Source organism: Acomys russatus, chromosome 22 (assembly GCF_903995435.1).
Source record: "Acomys russatus chromosome 22, mAcoRus1.1, whole genome shotgun sequence".
Taxonomy (NCBI): domain Eukaryota; kingdom Metazoa; phylum Chordata; class Mammalia; order Rodentia; family Muridae; genus Acomys; species Acomys russatus.
In genome coordinates, this window is record NC_067158.1 from 11,885,356 (window position 1) to 11,911,700 (window position 26,345).

Below are 26,345 nucleotides of genomic sequence, written 5' to 3' on the forward strand. Positions count from 1 at the left end.
GCAGCTGCATTCATAACCAATGCCCGTTTTGACCAGTGAAGGTTTCAGGGCAGATCTCAACCCTGTGGCCATGGGACCAGCCATTTGATACATATAACCGAATCACGCAACTTGTGCCGAGAGATTGCCCTGTCTGCATGTAGACGGTGCTCAGCGGGCAGTAGCCAAGCTGGTCCAGCGCCATCTGACTCCCGTCATTCTGCCCTCGAGCTATTCCTGTTACTTCCTTAGAGTTTGTTTTCTAATCTGTTCTCATCGTCAGTGAACATACCTACTTCCTCTCTCCCCTCTCCCCTTGTTTCTCTCCAATCTAGTGTTAGGGATGAAATCGGGGAGGGGGGCGAGTAGGAGGGCAGGGGCGGGGAGGGGCGGCGAGGGGATAAAGAATGGGAAAAAGAAAAACCTGCAAAGTAGCAAAGACCGGCTACAAAGTGTCATCGATAAACATTCAAATCACATATGTTCTTCATAAGAGCAGTGCAAAGACATTGCTGCCTTCTGAGAAAAATAAGCAAATATTGATAGCTTAAAATGAATTGTTGAACCTCGATATACAGAAGCAGTTTTCTACATAACACAGTTTCAGTGTGCTCAACACAATCCCAGATGACGTGAAGAGGGTTTGTAAAGAACCAGAAGAACTCATCCATTGGTATATATTTTTATTCTGAAGGTTCTCCACCAAACCTGATCTTAGTGACCCTGAGCCTACAGCGAGAAAGGACGGATGCAATTTTGATACAAAGGTAAAATTCTTTGAGAAGTTAGTCTTTTTTGTTGCAAGTATGGATTGTTTCTTTAGCATTTATTCTTAAATTCAGTGATCCAGTTATTATCCTTTTATACTGAAAGTTGGTCAGAGAAAACAGCCTACATAGTTAGACTTGGTCCACTGGTCCCCTCACAAAGGGATAGTTTGCGCCCCTCACAAAGGGATAGTTAGTACTCTTGGACAGCAGGGGTTGGACAAAGAAATGGTAAGGAAAAAACAAAGTGATGTAAATCTTTTTTTAAAGATTTATTTATTATGTATACAGTATGTATCAGATCACATTATAGATGGTTGCTGGGAATTGAACTCAGGACCTCGTGATGTAAAGCTTAAAGAAACTTTCCCCACAATAAAGTTTGGGGGAGAATTTGTGGGACAAATATACCTTTGTGTCATTTTTAGATGATAGCAATACGACTTTTTGTTTTGTTTTGTTTTGTTTTGTTTTTCGAGACAGGGTTTCTCTGTGTAGCCTTGGCTGTCCTGGACTCACTTTGTAGACCAGGCTGGCCTCAAACTCACAGCGATCCACCTGCCTCTGCCTCCTGAGTGCTGGGATTAAAGGAGTGTGCCACCACGCCCTGCTACAGCTTTTATTATACTCATGATTACAGAAAAATCTAAGCACAGAGCTGGAGGGGTGGCTCAGTGGCTAGGGGCACTCTCTGCTCTTGCAGAGGAAACAGCTTTGGATCCCAGCACCAGAGGGCAGCTCACAACCACCCATGACTCCAGTTCCAGGGGATCAGATGCCCTTTTCTGGTTCTACAGGCATGCATGCAAGCAAAATACTCATACACATGAAATAAATTAAAAAGTTTTAATATAGCGACTCATCATAGTGATCAAGGAATTTTCTGTCCCTTAGTTCTAACTACCTAGCAGATGTGTATAAATTGTTATCCCTTCGATGCCTTTTGCTTTATTAGTAGCATGTGAAGTTTTAAAAAAAGGTTTATGTTTTAATTTGGGGGGGGGGGCACTTAGGCCTGTGTGCAAGTATGCATATGTGCACCTGTGTGCTCTTGCCCCTGGAGGTGAGAGGGGTATTAGATCCTCTAGAGCTGGTTGTGTGTAGGTTGTGTGAGCTGCCTCATGTGGGTAGTGGAAAACCAGCCTCTTGAAGAGCAGCCAGTGCTCTTAACTGCTCAGCCATCTCTCCATCCCTTACAATGGTATTTTTAGGAAATTAATGGTATCATTAAAAAAAATTTATTTGCAGCGTAGTAATGACGGTGTCAGCTGTATTCATGCATTCCATCGCCGAGGTGTGGGTTATCAAACCAAGTGCCATGCGTTTGGTAGGAAGTCCAGCCACTGAGCCACGCGCTCAGCACTGGAGAGGATTCCTCATCTGTGACACTTCCAAAAGGAAGCACACTTTAAAGTGTAGATGTTGTGTTTCTGTGTTCAGTTTGAATTTGTTTTCTCATACTAATGTTGCCATGTTACAGAAACACATGTGGTGGGCTCACCCAATGAGCAACTTAACAATTGTGGTTTGGTCTAAGCGTCAGTGTTTGTCATCAAAGAAGGAAAAGTAAGATGAGCAACGGAGTCTACAGTCCTCTTGCTGGAAAACACCTGTCAGTGTTTTCAAGTACCCTTTCTCATAAAGTCGCTCGGCAGCACTCTCGGCTTGACTGGTGTTAGGACTTACTCCTGTTCCCCCTTTTAATTGTACTGTGTGAGCCCAGATCCAAGTGTGTGTGGCAGTGCTCCACCACGCAACACCTCCCTCAATGTCGACAGTTAAATATTAACATAGAACTTCTTCAACTTTGAAACTCAGGGACCCTCAGGATTATACTCTGCTCAACATCCCAAAAGAATCCACAGGTAAAGACTGACTTAGCAGCTGTGAGTGTCACAGCTGAGCGTGCTGACTGGGTAGCAAAATGCATCAGTGCTGGTTCCAAATTTCCAATATTTGAACAGTATCTAAAAAGTATTTGAAGGCTTATAAATTTGACATTTGAATAGTGATAGATTATTATTTTATTAGCTTTTTCATAACATTCCATAGGCTATATCTGCTGTTGATACAGAAATAGGAAGACCAGGGTATTTTTTTTTTAATTTTTTTATATTTGTTGTTGTTCTTCTTCTTTTTTTTTTTTGCTTTTTGGGAGCAGGCTGGCCGTGACCTCACACAAAGGTTTGCCTGCCTCTGCCTCCTTGAGTTCTGGGATTAAAGGCCTGCCTGTGTCACCGCACCAACTTACGTTTTACGTTTTCAAAATCAAGCTGATACTTTCAAGTATATGAATCGGCAGACCCAGACTCCCCCTAACTCTTTCGCTCTCTTCTCTCCCCAGACCCGCTTCAACAGAAGCCTTCCTGCCACCTCCATCCCCCGGGGAACCCCCTCTTTCCCACTGCCCCCCTCTCAGCTTTTCCTTCTTGCTCGCTCATCTCTATGCCTTTGTACATCATCCACCAACCCACAGAAGCACCCTCCACCCGGGATCCTACAGCCATCTTACTTGCCTAGGATACAGGGTGAGCAACAGCAACCAAGGAACCAAACATCCAACAAACAAAAAAAAAGACCAGACATCTACACCAAGAAACACCTCACACATCACAACTCCAGATGCCTAGATCCCAGCACAAGCATGAACAATCATGATACTACGCTTCCTCCAGAAGCCAGCCACCCTATTGCCTTAGGCCCTGAGAAAAGCAGTTTAGCTGAGGCACAAGACAAAAAGTTCAAAATAGCAATTGTGAATATGTGCCAGACCTTAGATATTAACAAATGCCTTAATAAAAACCATGAAGACCAATAAATGCAACCAGTTGAAAGAAATAACAAAATACAAGACATGAAAATAGAATTTAGCAAATACTATCACTAAGTAAACCCAAACTTAAATAAAACCGGAAACAAGAAACTCAGCATGTCAAACCAAAAGCTCAGAAGTAAGCCTCACCAACAGATTAAAAGACATGTAAGAGAGAATCTCAGGCATTAAAAATGAGACAGAAGAACTGGATAGCTCATTCAAAGAAAATGTTTAATCTAAAAGCATCCAGACACAAGACATCCAGGAAATCAGAGACACTATAAAAAGACCAAACCTACGAATAACAAGGACAGAAGAGGGAGAAGAGGCCCAGGCCAGTGGCACAGAAAATTGTTGCAAGATCGTTGATCCCAATGTGATCCCAGAGATTGTAAACTGTAAAAACCCACCTTTGATGCCATTGTGGTCCCTGAGATTGCAATCTGTAAAAACCTGTCTTTTGTTTGGCATGGTTGAGCCCTAACACACACCTTTAATCCAAGAGTTAACCTTGGGTCAGGAGGCAGAGCAAGAAATCAGCTGACAGGGATTAAAGGGTAGGAGGGACTTTGAGCTGTACTTAAGACAGCCTGTAGACATAGAAGATGTCTCTCTTTAGCTCTTTGGCTCTTAGCTCTCTAGCTCTTGAGCTCCTCAGCTCCTTGGCCTTTGGCGTTTTGGACTATGAGCTAGCGAGCCTTTGGCCTGGGTTTTGTTTGTTTGTTTGTTTGTTTGCCTTTTCCTCCTGGGCTGTCAGCTGAGCTAGTGAGCCCTTTTGGGCCTTTTCCATTAGGACGTGAGCTGAGCAGGAAGTTCAGGTGGGTGCTTTCTCTGCGCTTGGTGCCTCAGTGCTGGTGCTCGGCGCTTGGTGGGCGCTTGGTGCCTCAGTGCTGGTGCTCGGTTCTTGGTGCCTCAGTGCTGGTGCTCGGTTCTTGGTACTTCACACTGATGGTCAGTACAGCCTTCCTATTCATTTTAATAAAACTGTTAGGGTATAAGACAGAGATGCGGGGTGTAGACGCTATGAGGGACACCCTGAGCTTGTGGATAATACCTAAAATCTGAAGAGTCATTCTAGGTCACTCGATGTTCCCTATGAGTCGCTAGCATATTTTGATGTGTAAAAGTCCTAATGCGAGTTAGACAGAAAGTTAGGGCTATGAGCTTTATTTATTTTATGCATACGGGTGTTTTGCCTGCGTGCACATCTGTGAACCGCATGCAGGAAGTGCCCGTGGAGGCCAGAAGAGAGCCCTGGGTTCCCCAGAGCTGGGATTATACGTGTCACGATGTGGGTGCTGGGAACTGAACCCGGGACCTCTGGAAGCGCAGCCAGTGCTCTTAACCACTTAGCCATCCCTACAGACCTCCATAGTTTACCTCTTACTATCTTGAAATGACAGGGAAGCAGACAGTGGGACAACCACCTTCCAAATTCATGTCCTTCTCGTCCAGAGCAGGACCTGGCATGTTTTAGACATGTGATAAGTCAGTGGGCATGTGCTTCTGTTCTTAAGGCTTGTGCTTGAAGCTGCATCTCAGCTGGGAAAGCTTAGAAAACCATCACGTTTGTAGGCTATTAAAACACTATATTGGAATTGTTTTCTTCTAACGTTAATTTTCTTTTTGCCCACATGGTGTCAGCATTATGGAAATAAACATCTTAGTTCGCCTTCTATTCCTCAGTTCCTAATTTTCAGAGACTAAACGTCAGTGAACACCAGGGCTCAGTATTTAACGAATGGCAAAATAAAGCCGTTTTCCGTGAGAATTTTCTTGTAGTATTTTAAATGACCTGACAAGTACCAAATAGGATCGATCTAATCAACAGGTGATATTGTTAAGCCTTCCAGGTCTTGATCTCTCCTGGGAGGACTAGGGTAAATGGGGCATTTTTTTTTTTTTACATTTATTTATTGTATGTGTGGGAGCATGCTCGTGTCTCAGCACCCCTGTGAAGATTAGAGAGTAATTTGGGGAAGCTGGTTGTCTCCACCGTATGGATTCTGGGGGTTGAACTCAGCAGCTGGCCTTGGGCGGCAAGACCTGTATGTATTTACTCTCTGAGCCATCTCGCCAGCTCTAAACTAGTTTTATTTGCTGATTTTGTTTGCATGGTTTTTTGTGTAACTAAACATGTATTATGAAAAAGCTGCATGGTGCACATTAATCTCTTTTGTTGTTCGTGTCATATGATCTCTAAAGGACGGGGATCCGTTAGAGAAACCTCCCCTGGCGGCGAGAGCAAGCCAGCATCAAGCTAAACAGATGAGCCTTCCACCTTTCCAACCGCAGGAGCCGGAGACGAGCGCGGCTTCCGATGAAGAAGATGATTCGTGGGGTCCTTCAAAGCCCACTGAGTGGCGAGGGCTTGGGGCTGGGTCGATGGAAGGAGGGAAACTGGCGTGTGAAGAAACTGTCCGACTTGCCGTAAACGAGCTAACCGCGAAGCTGGGTGAGGTCTACGAAGGTGTCAAAACTAATGTTTACCATGAGGAAAAGGGACTACCCGACGACTCCCCAGGAAAAACTCAGCCGAAGCCGGCCTCCCCTACACTGGCCTGTAATATGCTTGATTATGAGGACAGAGATGTAACTGCAGCGCTGGTCTCTGGAGCACTGCGGACCTTTCCCCGACAGAAGGAAGGTGGCCTTGGAAATGCCTTTCCGTCTCCCTCGTCCTCTCAGGTCGTGGAATACAGTGGCCAGTCAATTGCTAAGTCTCCCCTAAGGAAAAATCGATCCGACTGTGAAAATAATACATCCGAACGGGAAGAATCTCTTCATAAAAGCAAGAAGAAATCTAAGAATACAGAAAGTAGGAAGGTAAAAGGCAAATGCCTACAAGTGTGTGGGGGTGAAAGGCAAGGGGGCCAGGATTTCAAGAGCCAGCCGCAAAGAACTATGCAACCAAAGCGTACGGACTCGCACTCCGAGTCGGGACCCAGGCTAAGGTCCAGCGAACCCAAAGGGCTTTCAGCCGCCAAGGAAAGGAATCACGTGAGCGAAATAAACAGTTGGGGTGATTCTACCCTTCTTGTAAGCGACACTTACAAGAAAAGTAAAGGCGCCAGGGACTTGTCCCTGAAGCCACTGCCCCGCAAGAGCAGCAGAGGCCACAGCGACGCCCCAGCGTGCAGCGAGGGAGTTGTCCATGCTGCGGCCCCTGATGGCAGGACCCCAAGCGCTTCTAAGGATGAAGAACTGCAGGACAGGCTGTCGGACAGTGAGTTGCGCATCATGGAGGAAGAGATCCTAGCCTGGGAGAAAGTCCACCTTGAAAGCGAGGTAGTTGCTCTTTTGCTGACCTGAGTTGCAGTCCTGCTTTCTGTTAGTGGAAACTATTGACTAACAAAAGCGGACTACGTATGCCTGGTGTGTGTAGCCGTGTGGCGCGCTCTGTTTCCTAAGCAATGGAACATAACGCCCAGGCATCGGCTTCTTAAACCACCTTGCGTCATTTGAGATACTAGGAAGAAAAAGTGTGAATTAAGCACCTGGCGCTTTGCAGACATTTAGTAAGGAGCTGTCCTTAGCATTCCTTCTTCTCCAGACTTGAAATGCTGTGTGGTCTTTATGTAACAAAGAGAGACTTCCACAGCAGGTCTAATTTTTGCATGGTGGTCCTTTTTTTTTTTTTTTTTAAGATTTATTTGTATTCTAAGTGTGTGTTTTGCCTACACATATGTCTGTAACGAGTTAGAGCTGATACATGGTTGCTGGGAATCGAACCTGGGTCCTCCGGAAGAACAGCCAGTGCTCTTAACCACCGAGTCATCTCTCCAGCCCCTCTCAGTGTTTTATCATTACACATGAAAGGTTTTCCTACTGCTTTCACATTTTAATCAACCACCTCCCATCAGTAATTTTCCACTACAGATCTAGATGATCTAAACTCTAGTTTACTGAGATGAAGGTTCTACCATCCGGTGCTTATGTTCACCAAGATGTGACTAGCACTTCTCGTCATGGCAAAGACGGAGCTTTACCACCAAAGCAGGGTCATGAGACGCAGTTTTGGTGTCTTCTGGTTATGGCTGCCCAGGCTGGTAAGGCCAGCATTTGGTAGGGGTGAGGCAGATGCGCAGTGTGATGAGGTCACCAACCACTACATGTCCTAGGGGAAGTCAGCCTCAACTACATAGAAAGATACTGTCTCAAAGACATAAAATTTTTCTGCCCTCATTTATATTTACAGACTATATGTATGTATGTATATATATGTACATATATAATTGTATTTAAATGTTTTATCTAGGTATTTAATTTCAGTGCCTATACAAATCAGAGCAGACATCCTAAGTGTAGTTCCTTGTTGTGACATGCTATCCAGTTTTGGTTCATATATACAATGTCCATGGGCCTCACGATCTGTATACAAAGACTGGTTACCATATGAAGAAAAAAATACTGCCTCATCCCACACTTGGGATCAAAAAAAAAAACATGCTTACATCTGCTACATGATCTAGAAACTGTACAAAAAATGGCCCATAGATGTATACTTCATTTCAAAACAACGGCTTTTGAAATGGGAACTTCATTAAGAAGTTATTAACGTGTATAGTCTTTGGGTCTGATTAATTTTGGTGTGCAATCTTTTTTAATAACAAAGTAAAAAAATAAATCGAAAGTAAAACTTCAGACACCTTCTTATGAAATAAGTGGGAAGCGTTTGGAGACTGATTGTGGTTATTAATTTTTGTAGAGTGCCTCTGAGGATCTGCTGAACAAGTGTGAGGGGATTTTATCCGATGCCACAGATCAACAAGGGCAAAATCTAGAAGCAATCCAGGCAGCAGGTAAGAGCAGCCGTTCCTGCCAGTCACTGGAAATAGTGTTCACCCACTGAGTGGTAGAAACGTGACCTACGGCCAAAGAAATGTACCAACTAAAGACATAGAAAGGAAAGGACAAGAAAAGTGGCAATCAGGTGTCTGTCATTCTAGGGCCAGCGGGCTGAGCCCCCGAAGGCTCATTAGTAGTTCTGTGTCAGCTATTCTGAGACCTAAGGAAAAGTTCGGACTTGGAAATGGGCAGGAACAGAGGGGGGAAGAGAGGAATGGCCAATGGGGCAGGTGCGGATGGAGGGCATGAGGCCGCTTTGCCAGCAAAGGGCAGGGAATCAGAGCCTTCTTCACAAGGACAAAAAGAAAAGGGGTAGGCTGGATGTGGTGGCGCACGCCTTTAATCCCAGCACTCGGGAGTCAGAGGCAGGTAGATCTCTGTGAGTTCGAGGCCAGCCTGGTCTACAAAGTGAGTCCAGGACAGCCAGGGCTACACAGAGAAACCCTGTCTCAAAAAACCAAAAAAAGAAAAGGAGTTGAAACCTGGGGGTTGGGGGGTGGGGGAGAAACAGGAGCCAGCTTCCAGTTTCAAATAGAGCCAAGTTCTCGCTCCTGTCTTCCTCACTATGGAGATGCCCCCAGACACAGAAGGTGCCCAGTCATACACAGGTGTGTCATATTTTTAATAAATTTAAATGTGCATGGTTGGCCACTTGGGTATACAGTTTAATGCTGTGGAAAAGTGAACACTTTGTTAGACTGTTGCAAGACAAGACGCCAGCCTCTGGAGCCGCTCGCCGAACTGTTCGAGCACACTCTGACCAGCATATGAGGGTTCTATGTCAGTCCGTGTGGTTTCTTCTCACAGGGTCTAACTATCTACTGCATATAATTCATGTATCCGTTAATTCTGCCTTTCATGAGTGCTGTGAAGTGCATATAAAAGTGTTGGGGCTTGTGTGTGTGTGTGTGTGTGTGTATGTGTGTGTGTGTGTGTGTATGTGTGTGTATGTGTGTATGTGTGTGTGTGTATGTGTGTGTATGTGTGTGTGTATGTGTGTGTGTATGTGTGTGTATGTGTGTGTGTGTGTGCTGAATTGAACCCTGTTCAGTTTTACAAGTGCATAAATTTTTACATTTGTTTCATAAAATGGGTTTTATACTGCACACTTGCAATATTTTAATTTTCGGGGAGTTTTCCTTCAATTCAGGCATCACTTAGCATAGGCTGTTGTCACCTAAGGCTCACCTTTTCCTCTCTTGACAGGCCCCACAGCCTCACCTCTCAACACATTGGCTATGATCTATCTCTGTGAAAATGGCCACCTAGCACTCAAAAACATGAGTCTCTACACCAGTGGCAGACAGATGTAAAACTTTCAAAATCAGACTTCTCTCTGACTCCGTGCCTAGCCTCTCTGCCTCTGCCCTGTTGTCTGGGGTTTCTGACCACGCGCTGTCCACCTGGACCCTCGTCCTTAGACAAGCGTGCGTCTTGTTGGTCCTGCTCCTGCCTCGCCCTCCACTGATCTCTGTACTGTTTATGCACCACCCTGAGATCACAGCTCGAGCCATCTGTAAAGCTAAGTTCATCCTTGAGAGTCAGTGCCTGCAGCTTGTGTGAGTTCACACAATAAAGCCAGCCACAGTAGTGCACACCTGTGATCCCAGAGCTCCGGGAGGCAGAGGCAGGCAGTTCAAGGCCTGTGAGTCCGAAGCCAGCCTGTTCTACAGCGTGAGTTCCAGGACAGCCAGGGCCACACAGAGGAACCCTGTCTCAATCATTTAAAAAGAAGGAAAGAATTCATGGACTAGGAACTAAAACAAATGAAAGTATGTACACATGCTTACAGCGAGTGCTTGAGTATATTAGATGTGTGTGCACATGGGTGTGCAAGCCAAAGGTTGGTGTGTGACAACTTCCACTGTCATTCTCCACCTCATCTTCTTTTTCTCTTTAATAACCTGTATATTTAATAACCTATGTGTGCACATGTATGTGTGTGTGCAGGGCCATGCAGGAATATGTCATAACACATGTGTGGAGGTCAAAGGACTTGTGGCAGTTGGTTCTCTGCTTGCGTCATATGAGTCTCAGGGATCATGTGGCAGGAGGTACCTTGACCACTGGGCCATCTTGCTGCCCCCACTTTGTCTTCTGAGATGCCGCCGTGCCTCACTGAGCCCAGAGTTCATCACTACCCTGGCTGACCAGCAGCCTCTTCCAGGGATCTGTGTCTTCCTCCACCCACTATGCTATGGTTACAGATCTGTGCAGCCACACTCAGCCCAATATTGCAAAAGTTGTATGTGTGTCTCTGTCTATGTGAATGTGTGTGTGTACCTGTAGTGTGTGTGTCTGTGTGTATATGTGTATGCATATTGGTATATGTGTGTGTGTGCATGTGTATGTTTGTGTGTGTGTGTGTCTCTCTCTCTCTCTCTGTGTGTGTGTGTGTGTATGTGTGTGTGTATGTGTGTGTGTGTGTGTGTGTGTGTGTGTGTGTGTGTGTGTGTGGCAGCTTACCTGTAGTAATATTTCCTAATGAAGGGGCCACCTGCAAATTAACCTTGATTTAAAATCTTTTATTTATAAATTGAAAATAATCATTATTCCTTTAGGGTTTTATTCTTTTCATCTATTTTTTTTTTAAGAATTGCTTTTCAACAACCTCTTAAGTGAATAGTTTTTTTTAAGAGAAATGTGTGTTACAGTGGAAACAGACTCTGAGGTGACATCACAGCCGGAACACAAGAGTCTTGACAGCAGTGAAAATACCCAGCTATCGGTAATGCACAATTCTAATGTAAATTTCTTGTGCCTGTTTTCTTTGTGTTAATAATGTTCCATATTCCAAAGAGCACTTTCATGATCGCCTTCCAGAAGCAATTTTATATCATATTTGGCATTCAGCTTTTAAAATATTTTAACTAAAAAAAAATTTTAACTAGTAATAAAGCAGTGTGCTCTTAGAAGCTATAGTCAGTCACTTTGTTGACTGAGAGCAGACATCTTTCTGAGTATTTTCCCTGCTTCTGTGTGTGTAATGTCCTCACAGGATGGACCGGAGGTCAGCTCTACCCCCACAGACCTGTGCACGCACCTAACAGTGATAGCTGCTGTTGGTCAGCCCTAGCCCACAGACATGTGCACACACCTAACAGTGATGGCCGCTGTCGGTCAGCTCTACCCGACAGACCTGTGCACGCACCTAACAGTGATGACCACTGTCAGTCAGCTCTACCCCCACAGACCTGTGCACGCACCTAACAGTGATGGCCGCTGTCGGTCAGCTCTACCCCACAGACCTGTGCACACACCTAACAGTAATGGCCGCTGTCAGTCAGCTCTACCCCCACAGACCTGTGCACGCACCTAATAGTAATGGCCGCTGTCGGTCAGCTCTACCCGACAGACCTGTGCACGCACCTAACAGTAATGGCCGCTGTCGGAGAATCATTTCCTGTGGCTTAAAATGACTGTGCCATATCTGCAATGACTAGTGGGAAACTCGAAGAAGTCATACTATCTCTTGTTTTCTAATTATCTTCAGGGTCTGTATTAAAGTGAATAAAGTGACTTACAAACACACTAGGAAGCTATTTGTGTTCACAATGCGTACTGACCCATCTTGCCTCAGCCCTCTCCCATCTCCCTGCCGCCCCATCCACCGTTCACTCTCTCTCTCTCTCTCTCTCCTCTCTCTTTCTCTCTCTCTCTCTCTCTCTCTCTCTCTCTCTCTCTCTCTCTCTCTTTCACACACACACACACATTCACATCTATTCATTTTGGTTTGTAACCAACTGAGTGTCACCAGTGGCGTCTGTGTGACCATGTTTTGGACCCAGTGGACTCAGCTGTGGGCACACAACTGAAGATGGCTATGTCCCTTCTCTCGGGGCCCATCAATAGCTGGTAGATAGCAGTAGAAGGTAGGGCCCCTGAACCCTTCCAGGCTGACTGCTTAGAGGCCAGGCTCGTGGGAGCCCAAGGCAGGTGGCCACAGCTGATCCGAGCTAACGATAATAGTGGCTGTGTTCAGTGCAGATTGGCATTGCACACAGCTCTTCACCTACCTTCCTGTCTTACGTTCCTCACATCCTTCTCTCTCAGGGGTCCCTCAGCTTTCACAGGGGGGCTATGAACTCCTTGTTTAAGGCTGAGCAGTCAACAGTCACTTACTCTCAGCGTCTTGGGAAACCATGACCTCCCCTTTCTTCTGAGGATGGCCAGGTGGCTTTAGTCTATGGGTAAAAGCACAGATATTTAGAGTGGGGCTGATGCCTTTACCTACTGTCTTTTGTGGGTGTTAAGAGTATATTAACCTCTAATGCCCAGGGCCCATATAGATGCTACGTCATTTAGTTTTTGTGTGATTGGTGTCTGTGCTTTGTCTGTTCATAACGTAAAGCTTTGGGTTACATTTTGAGGCCTAGTGAAGTCGAATATTTTTATATAAGGACAAATTAAAAATAAGTAATTCCTCTTTGGTAAGTTAACACACAGTGGATTAATTAATAATTAATTTAACACGTAAGTGTTCTGTCCAAATAACAGTGACTAAAATAACTTTTCCAGTTTGCTTTTCTTCTCGTGTTAGTTAAGTAAATTATTTTTCTTTTTTAAAATTTACTGCCCAGGCACAGTTAACACAGCTGTATTCCGGATGGCAGCGTGTGCCCCGAACTCCAGCCCCGCCCGCCAGCCGGAGCCCAGCCAGGGGCCCCAGCAGCAGCTCCCAGAGCAGCCCCAGCAGCAGCGCCAAGGCCGGGTGGACCTCCGTGACAGACGGGACCTGTCAGGACACGGCCATCGTAGGCTACAATGACTCGCCTTCTGCCCTCTGGGCCACTGTCCCCAGGGAGACCTTCGTTAGCATGACGCCAGCTGAGGTCGGTGTCCTGGTAGGCAAAGACTGGTCAAGTTTTTGTGAATGGGCTGACATTTGAGGGCCAGAAATGTTCTGTGATCCGGGACTTCACTGCTGCAGGACGGGGGAATTTACAATGGATCTTCTTACCCCGGAGGAGCCCCCACCTTCAATGTCGTGGTCACCATGACTTCCAAGACGCTAGTCCTGCTGATGGACAAAGAAGGTGTCCACGGTGGTTTGATCAACAGGAAGTGTTATGAAATGGCCTCTCACCTTCGGCGTTCCTAGTCCTGACCTCATCTGTCCCCTCCCCCACCGCTCCCTTCCGCTTTCGCATCCCTTCTTCCCATACCCACAGTTAGGATTCTGCTTCAGCCAGCCTACCTGTGACGTCACTGCTTACCTGCCACGGGGGCGTGGCCTTGCCCTGGGCCATATAAAAGACACCCTCCACGTGGCACACTATCTCTCTACCCCTTTACCCCTCTACCTCCCTCTCCTCTCTATCTCTCCTCTCTCCTCTCTCTCTCTGGGGTACCCCTTCCCCCCTTTCCTTCTCTCCCCATGCGCATCTAATAAACTCTGTATAGCATAATACCTGGGGCCTGGTACCTTATATCCTAACATCTGCATTAATCTTTAATTTTTATATATATATTGGTGCCCCCTCTGAGGTACCTTGTATTTTATCATCCGCCTTAAACTTTAATTTCATATATAGCACACACATACCATTATTTTGGGGGGCCATTACCCCATTTCCTTTATTGCCAAAACCGCATGAGCTTAGGGGCTGGGGCTGGACAGAGATACCTCCTCCTACCTATGCCTCCTCCTGTGTGTGTTTGGAAAAAAATTTTTTGTTTGGGGGGTTGGTTTTTTTTGTTTGTTTGTTTGTTTGTTTGTTTGTTTGTTTTCCCTAAATTAAGAAAAAAAGATTCTACTAAAAAAAAAAAATCACTGCCCAGTGACTTCTGGCATCTAAACATATATTAAGAAATTTAAATATAAAATATATATCCATTTCTAACTATTTGTCTCCTCTCTATCCTGTGATACCTGAAGGATGAAGTCCTCGTGAAGACTCGCCCCCAAACTCAGAATGCACTTGCGGATCCATCCATGCCAGTCCGGCCCCTGACTGAGAAGGAAAGCATGCAAATTCGCCCCCAACCTTTGCATCTGGAAAAAATGTCTGAAGACCCCAAAGTAAACAAGACATGTGAGGAAGAATGGGCACCTGGACAGACAGAAATCCGTTCGGTGAACACACGCAAGAAAGAGTCCCTCTCTGGAGACGGAATAGAGGATGCTAGGGAGGCAAGCAAACACAGCCTAGAGTCACAGCGTGCAGCTAGGCATGTGTTTGAAAACGTTTGTCCTGCAGAAGAACCACTTCCGGGTAACTATAGGGGAAGAGCTCAGTTCAAGGTAATTACCTGTAACGCAACAAATAATCTGCCCCGTATGAGTAAAGGTGTGTCTGGGCAGCCAGGGCTACATAGAGAGACTCTGTCTCAAACCAACAAGACAAAAGGCTGCCGGGTGCAGTGGGATTATCCGCGTATGAAGCTGTCTAGATAGATGTGGTTTCTATTGTCTAAATAATAAACGTTCAGAAAAATATTTTCAGAATGATTTTTTTCACTGATTTTTTTCAACCCCAATCTTTCTTTCCAATAGCATTTGACATAGAAAATCAATTTATCGCACATTGTGTGATCTTTTGACTTAAGACAAACACAGAGGAGGGTGGCACTGTCATCTTAAGGAAAAATTACTCAATGGGGATGAAACAATAAACGAGAAAAAATGAAAATGTCCCTAAGTTTGACAAAAACTTCCACTCAAACCAACATAGTTATTGTTGGTTTAATGTGTACAAATTTGGCATTCTCCTCCGTCCAGGCCACTGGAAGTTGTAATTCTCTCGGTAAATTCTCTCTTGGGAATCAGGTGTGTGTACTAGTCTAGTCTTTGTTAAAGCTGTCTCAAAAAAACAAAAATAAAAAGCATCCCATACAGCATGTTCTTTGGTAAAGCTGTTTTCAGAGCATATGATCTCATACCATACAAGAGCATATACCATCAGCCAGAAAAACATACTTATCCAGATTAAAAATCTGAGTTCTGAGATACATTGAGGCAGGGCTAGTGCATTCCGGTAAGCAGGAGAACAGGCTCTGTAGGGAGCAGTCTTGAGGCTAGCGGAGGAAAAGACAGCTACGGCGCACATTTTATGCACACACTCAGGTTCCCTAACGAAGGCTTTGCCATCCTTCCGAGACTGTCCCAGGAAGCTTTGCCACTCCCATGGGGCAGAGGTACTGCAGTCCCGGATACGCCTGTGCCAGTGTCCACAACCCACGTTCACTCAGGGCTTCCGCCAGTCCTCACACAGATTCACATCTCTCTAATTCAACTGACTGACTGAACGGAGTTGCTGGGTCACTTATCTGACGGGGCGTTGCGGGATTGCACTGTGCCTTGTGGCTTCATGCAGCGCTATGTAATGGCTCCTAAGACGCTGAATGGATGGTTGAAGCTGAAGTAGGAATGACGTCATCCTTCTTCCGTCCGTGAAGCGTCGTATTTGGTGCCCGTCCTGCTTGGGAGGCATCTCAGTGCCAGAATTCGGCACAAGTTCAGCAGCCTCCCGTACGCTCACCCGCACAGCCCGGCACCTCCACGTCAGTAGGCTTCTTGACTTTTTTTTTTTTTTTTTTTTTTAATATGTTGGTATCCAAGTGATTTTAAACGTTGTCAAAGCTAAAGGGGGCAAGAACAGCCAGGCAGGGAAGAGATGCTTCAGTTTTGCTCCTACCGCCCATGATAGCACATTCTGGGAATCTGACTGCCATATGTGCAATCCTGGAGTCGATCCTGAAGGTGATGTGTTTTCTCCTGCTCCTAAGTTCTTCCATCAAACAGTGAAAATGCTAGAGGGCAAACATTGAATTAAAGAATTAATTAAGAATGCCCAATTTTGAGGTTTTATAAAACTCTGAGGTTTTTATCTCAAGCAAATAAAACAGATCTCACAAAAACTATTCAATAGTCTCTAATACGAAAATTAACAAAGCAAATGCTTTTTTTACTTTTATGCATATGTTCCCTGTGTGTATATATGTGCACCACATTTATGTATAATGCCCTCCTAGGACAGAAGAGGGCGGTGGATCTCCTGGGACTAGAGGCTTAAACTCCGTGAGCTGCCATGAGGGTGGGTGCAGGGAACTGAACCTAGGACATCGACAAGAACAGCAACTGCTCTTAACACCTGTGCCATCTCCAGCCCTACAAAAATCTTTTTATGCGCTAAAAATCACGTAGCGAAAATAGGAGTCAAGTGAGGAAAACAATAAAAGTTCGTGTTCTCGAACAGTAACGTTTGTCCTTTCCTCGAACTTCCATTAAAGGTTGAAGACATGAGAGAGACGCAGCGGAGTCCGGAAGTGGAAGTCCTAGAGACGCTACAGCTTATGGTCGCCGACTCTAACGACAGCAGGTTGCTTTTCAAAAGAAAAGATGGAAGAACTAGGAAGCCGTTTCCTACTGAAGAGAAAGATGAGTTTGCTAAGTAAGGTTGCAGAAATAGTTCAAAATCAGTCAGCACTCTGCTCTAAACACTAACCCTAATTTGGGCTAACATGCCTGGGTAACAAATTTTACACTTCTGCTGGGATTGTCAGGTTTCCACATGGTTGCCAGAAGGACATAAATAATTTGATACTTTTTTTTTTTTCAATTAAATTGGCAAATGTTCTCTTTTAAAATAATAAGGCAGCCAGGCATGGTGGCGCACGCCTTTAATCCCAGCACTGGGGAGGCAGAGGCAGGAGGATTGCTATGAGTTTGAGGCCAGCCTGGTCTACAAAGAGAGTCCAGGACAGCCAAGGCTGCACAGAAAAACCCTGTCTCCCAAAACCAAAAAAATCAAATAAAATAAATTTAAAAATAATAAGGCCTGGGGGTCTGGAGAGATGGCTCAGTGGTTAAGAGCACTGACTGCTCTTCCAGAAGTCCTGAGTTCAATTCCCAGCAAGCACATGGTGGCTCACAACCATCTATAATATGATCTGGTGCCCTCTTCTGGCCTGCAGATGTACATGCAGGCGGAGCACTGTATACATAATAAATAAATAAATCTTAAAATAATAATGCTTGACTAGTGTAGGGTGCTGATCATTATAGTGCACTGCTGTTTACTGACGCAGCTGCAGAAGGCAGCTGAGGGGAACTGAGCAGTGTGTATCAACGTTTTCTCTGGTGTCATTCTTTGAAGCTAAAAATCTTCATTTCTAGAGCTGGGTCCCTCTATATGTTAAGAACATTTATTACATATTATATACAACACAAATAGATAAAGACACAGTCAATATGTAATGTGAGCACAAAGGACATATATTAAAATGTATAAATAAACATTTAACATATCCGTAAGTATCTGTGGGTACTTACGCTATAATTGCTATAATTGCTATAAGTTCAGAGCTAGTGTATATAGCAACAAGGATGTAGCTATTGTGTTTATGTCTGCAAAATACTGTAGCGTGTAATCATTTAAGAAATGAGCTGCGGGCTGAAGAGATGGCTCAGCAACTAAGCTACTCCTGCAGTGGACCGAGGTTCAGTTCCCACACAGAGGTTCACAACTGTCTGTGACTTCAGTTCCAGGGGACCTAACATCCTAGCATTGGCCTTCACCAGGCCTGCAAGTGGTTCACAGACAAACACGCAAGCAAAACACTCATATGCATAAAATGAATTGTCAAGCCGGAAAGCGAAGCTACAGTGTTTGCTGGTCCCCTGTCTTATCGGCAACATCATAAGCTGCTCCAAACCTTCCTCGAGACTCTCAGGCCTTACAGTAAGCATGGAGCTCTAGTTTCCTTCCTCTGTATGTTGAAATCCAACTGTCCCAGCACTATTCAGTTGAAGACACCTCCTTCCCCAGCGTATACTTTGGGTACCATTGTCAACACTCAGGAGTCAGTAGCTAAGGGGCTATTCTGGGCCCTTCATTCTATCCCATGTGTGTGTCTTTCTTCATTGTTGTGTCAGTCTGATGCTTTTTTCCTGCTCCTGTGGCTCTCTGGTACACTTTGAAATGAACTGTTGTGATGCCTTTGGCGTCACCTTTTCTGCCCAGGCTCTGACTATTCCAGGGTCTTTCCTGATTCCCTATCTTAAAAACAAAAACAAAAAGCAAAAAACAAACAAACCAAAAAAGCAACTTTCTTTTTTTCAGTGAAGAGCATCTTAAAATTTGTATTGAGCTGATATCAAATGTGTGTATCTTGTTGTTATTGTTGTGATACATACCTTTTACAATTTTATTATTGTTGACCCAGGAATAATGAGACCTATAAAATACTGTTAGAGTATTAATATGCCTTCCCAGTGAGAAATCACTCCACAGCTTAAGATAGTGGAACAGGGTGAATGGGGGAAAAGGGCTGTGGGGAGGGACAGCGTGCATTCGGGACCTTTGACAACGCGATATGGAAACCTACTACTGCAGACTTAAATGGAGCTACCCTATGACAGGGGACAGTGTCCCTCACAGACATCATAGGCCACCAAATAAAAAGCAGGCTGTTGCCTGTATCACCCCCATCTTCTGTCGTGTTTGGTTTCCTCTTGCTGTGTCATTCGCCTCACTGAAAGGATGTGTATCTTCTGAAACAGTTGAGAATGGGTTTGTTGGGTTGTTTGGTTTTTTGGTTTTTTGGTTTTTTGGTTTTTTTTTTCCTGATTTCTTTTTCAGCATGTTTAGGTATTGGTATATTGAAAAGCTACTGGTTGCTATACATTGATTTGTATCCTGACACTTTCTGAAAGTGTTCTCCTAGCTAAAAGATTTCTGGTGGGTAAAAAAGAATCTTTTAAGTGGACAATCACTTGGTCTGCTCTGCAAGTCGAAATGATCTGACCTCTCCCTCTCCTGTCTGTAGCCCTGCATGTCTTTGGCTAACTACATTATTCTGCCTAAAATTCAAGCATTATGTTAAATAAAGTGGTTGCTGGTCATAGGGAAATGGACATGGATGTCCCCGTTTTGTATACTATCGGCTATAGGCTTGTTCAAATGCCGTCTTTATTATGTTGATGTGTGTTCCTTCAGGGATTTTATCATGAGGGATGTTGAACTTTGGCAAAGGGCCACATCTATTCAAGACCGTCCTATGCTTTCTGCCTCTGGGCACCTTGGGATGTGTTACATCTGTTGCTTTGTTGCTTTGCATAGCTGAAATGAAACTAACTTGCTAACAGTGTGTGATACTTTAATATGTTGCTGATTTTGTTTTGTAAGGATTTTATTCAGAATTTCTTTGTGTCTGTTTTCTTCAGGAAAATTGGATGATTCTGATTGTTTATTCATTTGCTTGTTTTTATTTTTTCTGATCTTGATGTCAAGGTAATAATACCAGGCATTAGTCATCAGCAGTTTCCACTTTGTCTTTGTCAATGAGTGTGAGGCCTGTGTGATTGTCTTATTTGAATGTTTGTAAGCTCGTGCGTGGATTCGGCCTAGCCTTGTCCTTCCCAGTGCTGAGACACTGTTTTGTTTTGATTCGAGTATTTTTTCCCAATATTTAAGTGCAATGTTTACAGCGCATGCCAGAACTGTGGCTAAAACTCACACCCTCATCCATTCCCTGAAACACAATGCAGGCATCCTTAGGCCTATGTCCCACCTAGCTTGTTTTACACTTTTGCCATGAGGCCCAAGATCTGAACCCGGAGCTCAGCCTCGAGACTCCTGGGTTCAGCCTGGGATCTACTGCTTCCCGAGCAGTCAGGACGGACCTCAGACACACCCCAAATATTCCCCACCTCAGCTGGGCTGACTAGGGTGAGCGCCTGCCCAAGGGCTCGTCACTGGGTAGCGGTGTGTTCACGGTCTCGACTTGCTATTGGTAGGGTCATGTGTAAGGGTTTTGTGTGTCTTCTGGGTTTTCAGCAACAGAGATTTCCAAAGTATTTGCTGATCGTCTTGTGTTTTGTTGGCATCTATTGCGATGTTACATTTTTATCACCTCAAGTTTTAAGAATTTGGGTTTTCTTCCTGTTTCTACAATGTTTGCCTAATGGCTTCTCAATATTGTTCATTTCAAAGAAACAATTCTGTCTCACTGGTTCTTTGTAGTGTTCGCACCTCCATTTCATTAGTTTATGTCCTCAACTTTATTATTCTTCTTCAGCTGCTGGTTTAGGGTGTTTTTGTTACTGTTCTCCTAAAAGGTAGAGGTCCAAGTTAGTCATTGTTTTATATTTAAAAATGAAAACAAGCCAGGTGTGGTGGCGCACGCCTTTAATCCCAGCACTTGGGAGGCGGAGGCAAGCGGATCGCTGTGAGTTCGAGACCAGCCTGGTCTAAAAAGCAAGTCCAGGACAGCCAAGACTAACACAGAGAGACCGTGTCTTGAAAAACCAAAAAGAAGAAGAAGAAGAAGAAGAAGAAGAAGAAGAAGAAGAAGAAGGAGAAGGAGAAGGAGAAGGAGAAGAAGACAAATCAATATACTGTGATATTTGAACTGTGTGTATTGATATATTTTCAAATTAAGGTTTTGCCCCCAGAGATATCTCTATTTTTTTTTTTTTTTTTTGCTTCATTGTGTATGCCTTGAGGTGTTTTGATATTTGAAATTATTATATTTTAAAACTAAATTGAAGTTAACATGTACGTGATTCCTGTGAGTCCTCACCTTTTACATAGCATTCTGTGTTAGGTTGGCACTCCTGTCTGAGTATGTGTATCTGTTTGATTTAGGTTTTCCCATTTAAGTTTAGAGCATATGCCCAGCTGGCACGCACCTCATCTCAGGGATCGCATTCTGTCCCATAACTAGACTTGGTTTTTTAAATTTTCTTTTATTTTATATGAGTAGATGTTCTTCCTGCATGTATTTATGTGTGCCATGTGTGTGCAGTGTCCATGGGAACGAAGAGAGAATTGGAGTTGCAGATGGTTGTGAGCCACCATGTTGGTGCTGGGAATCAAACTTGGGTCCTGTGCAAAACCAACAAGTGCTCCTACACGCTGAGCCGTCTCTCCAGGCCCCATAGCTAGTTTCTCCCCATTCCTGCCTGGTGAGCTCGTTTTGTTTCATTGCATCTCTCCCGTAAAGCTTTGCATATGCTCAGATGCAACTCTTGATCCACAAACTCCTGATCATGTGACTTTTCTTGTCCTTACCTGGTACTTTATGTTTTTACAACCAGTAAATGGATTTGGATGGAGAAGAGCTGACGTCATACCAAGCTGATGCTCATCTTTTATCAGCAGATGTAGTCGTAAATGTTGGTATTTCTGAATTTTTCAAAGGAGTGTTCCCGACTCGTGTGTGAAAGAGGCAAAGAAAGGGGAAAGGGAAACACGGGCACCCCGAGAGCCTGTGGACACACCAGTACCTGAGAAGTCCCTTCCAGAAGCTGCTGGTCTGCTGCTGGTAGAGGACAGACACCGTCTGGCGGAACTGGATCAGGCTGAGAGAAGGTAAAAACTGTAGAGTCTGTATTTCCTGGGAAGGAATGCTTTTTTGTTTTTTTTTGGGGGGGGGCTTCTTTGGAGGGGTTGTTTTTGTTTTTTGTTGTTGGGTCTTTTTGTTGGTTTTTGTTTTTGGTTTTTGTTTTTTGGTTTTTTTTGTTTTTGGTTTTTCGAGACAGGGTCTCTCTGTGTAACCTTGGCTGTCCTGGACTGGCTTTGTAGACCAGGCTGGCCTCGAACTCACAGAGATCCACTTGCCTCTTCCCCCCAAGTGCTGGGATTAAAGGCATGCACCACCACGCCTGGCTGTGGAAAGGAATGCTAACGGGGCTTACTTGTTCTGAAAAAAAGCAGAACAGAGTCCTCTGTGTTCAAGATAACAAGTATCCTGCTGGTGCTGCTAGCGGACCAAGGTGACTATGGCGGACCCAGGTGACTGTGGCAAGCAGAGTTTTAGTAAGTGGCCATCAATGAAGCCAGATGGTGCACAGGAGAGAGCGGTCCTTGGAGAATTTTTTTTTTCACCCTGGAGAAGTGGGTGACAACCATTAAAGAAGGATGTGAAATTTCAGAGCGTTTCTTTTTCTTCTTCTTTTAAGATGAAGCTTTTTAAGAATATACCTCATGAGGATGAAACTGGTCCAGTGTAGGAGACAGTGAATGCAATTGGAATTTTTGTATGACAAAGTATTTGAAATTTTGCATTTATTTATTTATTATGTATACAATGGTCTGCCTGCATGTGTCCCTGCCCACCAGAAGAGGGCATTAGATCTCATTATAGATGGTTGTGAGCCACCATGTGGTTGCTGGGAATTAAACTCAGGTCCTCTGGAAGAGCAGCCAATGCTCCTAACCTCTGAGCCATCTCTCCAGCCCGTATTTGCAATCTTGATACATTACATCAGACAAATAGTAAACTGTACAGAGTTTAAAAATCAAACGTTAAAATGGGGCTGTGGTACATAGTTAGTAAAGTTATAAAATAATGCAGGGTTTCAAGACGCTGAGGCATAGTGAGAACTTAATTGCCCTCTGTGTGTTGCAAGGATCATCATGAGTAGCTATGGCTGTGTTGGTTGCCCATGAATGTGAGGTTTCTGGGTTGAAGGGTTGTCATATGCATTCTGGAGATGAACAGTTTCCTTGAGTGCAGCAGCTAAGTAAACCGCTAACTATGACAGTGACTATTATAGTTGTTTCATAAAGTCACGATGCACGGAACCGTCTTCCATAGTACCATAGTACCAACAGCGCTGTTGCTCTGCACTGAGAGCCGAGCAGGTGCCTGAGGGGTGATGGGCAGTCAGTTACGCTGATTAAGAGACATGTTAAAGAGTTTTGTAAATCTGACTTCATCTTATCGAACGTATAATGACAAGTTTGCCTATATAGTGAGTCCAATTTTTCCCTAAATTCTGCAAGTTTATCCATGTGTTTCATGTTTTGGGGGAGGTATTGAGCCCAGGGCCTCGTGCCTAAGCAGGCACTGTGCCACTGAGCTCCTTCCCATCAGACTGTCCAAGCCACTCAGACTAACCTTGAAATCACTCTGTAGTGCAGCTGGGTTTAGAACCTGTGACCTTTGCACTGACTCCTGCACAGCTGAATTTACAAGCTTACGATGCCACGCAGAGTTTAGCCTTTTGTTTAGCTGCAGACTCTGAAGTTACCATTTGTAATTATAACCAAATTGGCATACAAACATGGATTCATTTCCTGTTACACCATTTTATAATAATACTGCTTTCACAGTGTGTTGTGGCATGTGGCATTTACGATTTAAACAATGTGGCCCAACCTCCGGAAGTTCTGAGGTTTACTTCTGCCTTGGTTGGCTCTCTGTATGCACTCACACAGTGGTTTGCCCTTCCTTCGCCTTTGTCTTTCCTTTACAGACTGTCTGGTACATCATCACACAGACTGCAGGGGTAAGAATGGGCTCCCAGGAATGGCACGCCGACTGCGCGGTAGACAGAGAAAGCTAGCTCAGCTATGAGGAAGGGTCTCCCTGGGATGAAAATGCGGCTCAGTAGATGAGAGCACTTCCCAGGGTTGCGTATCAGCTCTGAGGGCACCAGACACTCACGTGGAGCTATGTATGCAGGCAAAACACTCATACACTTTAACTAAACAAGTAAATATTTAAAAGGTTGGGTCAAGTTGATAATTAAACTATCACAAGTACTATTATTCTTTGTCCCTTAACTTTAACTTCTGTTTATAGTTAAATCCACCTTATAGGAAATGGCTGTGCTTTAAATATCATTGGCATGTGAAGTAAATTATAAGTGCGGAGGTTTTATATAAACAGAGTGTTTGAATTTTACATATTTAACATTTGCCTGAAATGATTTTTTTTTTTTTTTAAGGCTGACAAAGAGGCAAGCTAAAGAAAAGCACAAGGTACTGTAAATGAACAGTCAGAAACATAGTTTGATTGGTTGTAGCAGTAAAGCAGACTCTGGGAAACCTGGGCTGCAGGCCAAGTGACATTACACTGCCCTCGGCATCAACATAACCCTGAGCAGCGGGGACATGAACCAGCAACCACCCACTGCCCATCCCCGGTACTGCCCACCCCAACCTGACAACCGTGGGTATCCGGTAGGGAGTCCGGTCTGTGAGTCCTCACATGAGCATTGTCTGTCCGACAAAGATAGCCGTGGCAAGAAAGGCTTCAGAAACAGCACTGTTTTACTGTGAGAAAACGAGGTTTCACCCAGAGGAATGACTAAGGACAGTCTCTCGATGTGCCAGGCTGCCAAAAAGAGTAACCCTAGGAAGTCACGTCTCCCTGAAGGGCATGGAGACTGTAGGGTTTGATGTTGGGGGAGGAAGGGGTTTAGTGGATGCGGATTCTCAGGTCCTGGTGGTTTCAGGTCAAGACAGGAAATACATAGCAGATCTTTCCCATTCTAAGTGCTGTCCATGTCCCAGACTCCTTCCCACAACTCACGTGCAAAGTCAGCAGAGTCACGAGCCTGGGTTGGGGGGCGGGGAGGGGAAGGGATAATGACGCAGAGAATGTTCCCAAAGTCAGATGAACAAGGCTGGCAAAGGCCCAAAGTCAGGCGAGGGTTGCCCGGTACCCGGTTTCTATATCTGATGACCCTATGGGCATCCACTACAGTGTTCCGGGCCACGGTGTGGGGATTGGTGCTGAAGGGTGCTGGGAACCAGGGTACAGAAGGACAAGCTAAACAGCGAGACCAAGGATGTGGCCGGGCTGTAGGCCATGACTGGCTGAGGCAGAGGATGAGGAAAACCAAGCGAGACCTAAAGTTGGTAGCCACCCACGCTAAAGTCCATCCTGTTGAAACTTCAGCTGCCAACACAGATGCCCAGAGATTCACCAAGCAGAGATGGCAAACAATTAGAAAACTCGTTCTCCAGCTCCGGGCCCCGCTGGCAGGCTTACCCTCTCCGGGCTTCACCAGCTCCGGGCCCCGCTGGCAGGCTTACCCTCTCCGGGCTTCACCAGCTCCGGGCCCCGCTGGCAGTCACCGCACTTCTCCTTTCAGTGGCATCAACAAGACAGGAACTTGACATCCCAGCAGCAGTAAAGGAAAAACATCAATGCTTGCCTTTTTCCTGTTACCCAGTTAACTAGAAATAACTGCTTTCTCTATAGACTGTGAGGTTTTAGTAGTTTATACTTAATCCTAACTTGTAATAAATACGTAAATCAGCAGGACATGATGAGGTACTCCTTGTTTGTTTGTTTGTTTATAATAAATATTTAAATCAGTGGGATGTGGTGAAGCACGCTTTTATTTTTTATTTTTTGGTTTTGTTTTGTTTTGTTTTTGTTTTTGAGACAGGGTTTTTCTGCGTAGCCTTGGCTGCCCTGGACTCACTTTGTAGACCAGGCTGGCCTCAAACTCACAGCAATCCACCTGCCTCTGCCTCCTGAGTCCTGAGATTAAAGGCATGGTCTACAAAGTGAGTCCAGGACAGCCAAGGCTACACAGAGAAACCCTGTCTCGAAAAACCAAACAAAACCAAAAGAATGCTAAAGTTGACTTTTTTCCCCCTGTCTAGGGCTGGTGAGGTGAGTAAGCTTGCTTGCCAAAAGTCCAGGTGGCCGAGTTAGATTGCTGGAACCCATGTAAAGGGGGAAGGAAAGCACAGACCCCACAGAGTTGTCCAATGACTCCACATGCACAGCACGGCAGCTTTAGTGTATTATATACAATAATAAATACTTTAATTAAAAAAGAACTGCAAGCAACTGTTAACATTAGCCTTAGTGATAATTAAAAGGTAACAAAACATTACTTTATTAAGATATATTATCAAAGACAATATGAAGTATCAACTGAAATATAGAGGTAAGGCAAAAAGACTTTTATAAAAGAGTATGTTTTGAAAAAGAAATTAAGAAACAGGAGACAGAGGGCACACACCTTTAATCCCAGAGGCAGGCAGATCTCTTGTTCAAGGTCAGCTTGGTCTCATCTCAAGTTCTAGGCCAGCTGTGGCTAATAATGAAAGCCTGTCTCAAAATTAACTTTTAATAAACAGGTGATTTAATCAGGGTATCATTTGGCAAAATCAATTTTATCTAGAATCACATTTCTTTTGTTTGTTTGTTTGTTTTTGTTTTTGTTTTGTTTTTGTTTTTGT

At 44.6% G+C, this 26,345-nt stretch overlaps 1 protein-coding gene and 1 pseudogene across 1 annotated transcript in view; both read left to right on the forward strand.

Moving 5' to 3' along the window:
- Positions 1-26,345, forward strand: part of LOC127205517 (ankyrin repeat domain-containing protein 36C-like) — a 105,144-nt gene that overhangs the window by 51,750 nt on the left and 27,049 nt on the right. The window contains exons 15-22 of the mRNA XM_051164711.1: positions 674-746; positions 5,767-6,849; positions 8,270-8,363; positions 11,064-11,137; positions 14,288-14,542; positions 16,642-16,802; positions 21,555-21,725; positions 24,089-24,122. Of these exons, the coding sequence (XP_051020668.1) occupies positions 674-746; positions 5,767-6,849; positions 8,270-8,363; positions 11,064-11,137; positions 14,288-14,542; positions 16,642-16,802; positions 21,555-21,725; positions 24,089-24,122 (1,945 nt within the window). The remainder of the gene's footprint in view (positions 1-673; positions 747-5,766; positions 6,850-8,269; positions 8,364-11,063; positions 11,138-14,287; positions 14,543-16,641; positions 16,803-21,554; positions 21,726-24,088; positions 24,123-26,345) is intronic.
- LOC127205477 (profilin-1-like) lies at positions 11,734-13,510 on the forward strand (annotated as a pseudogene).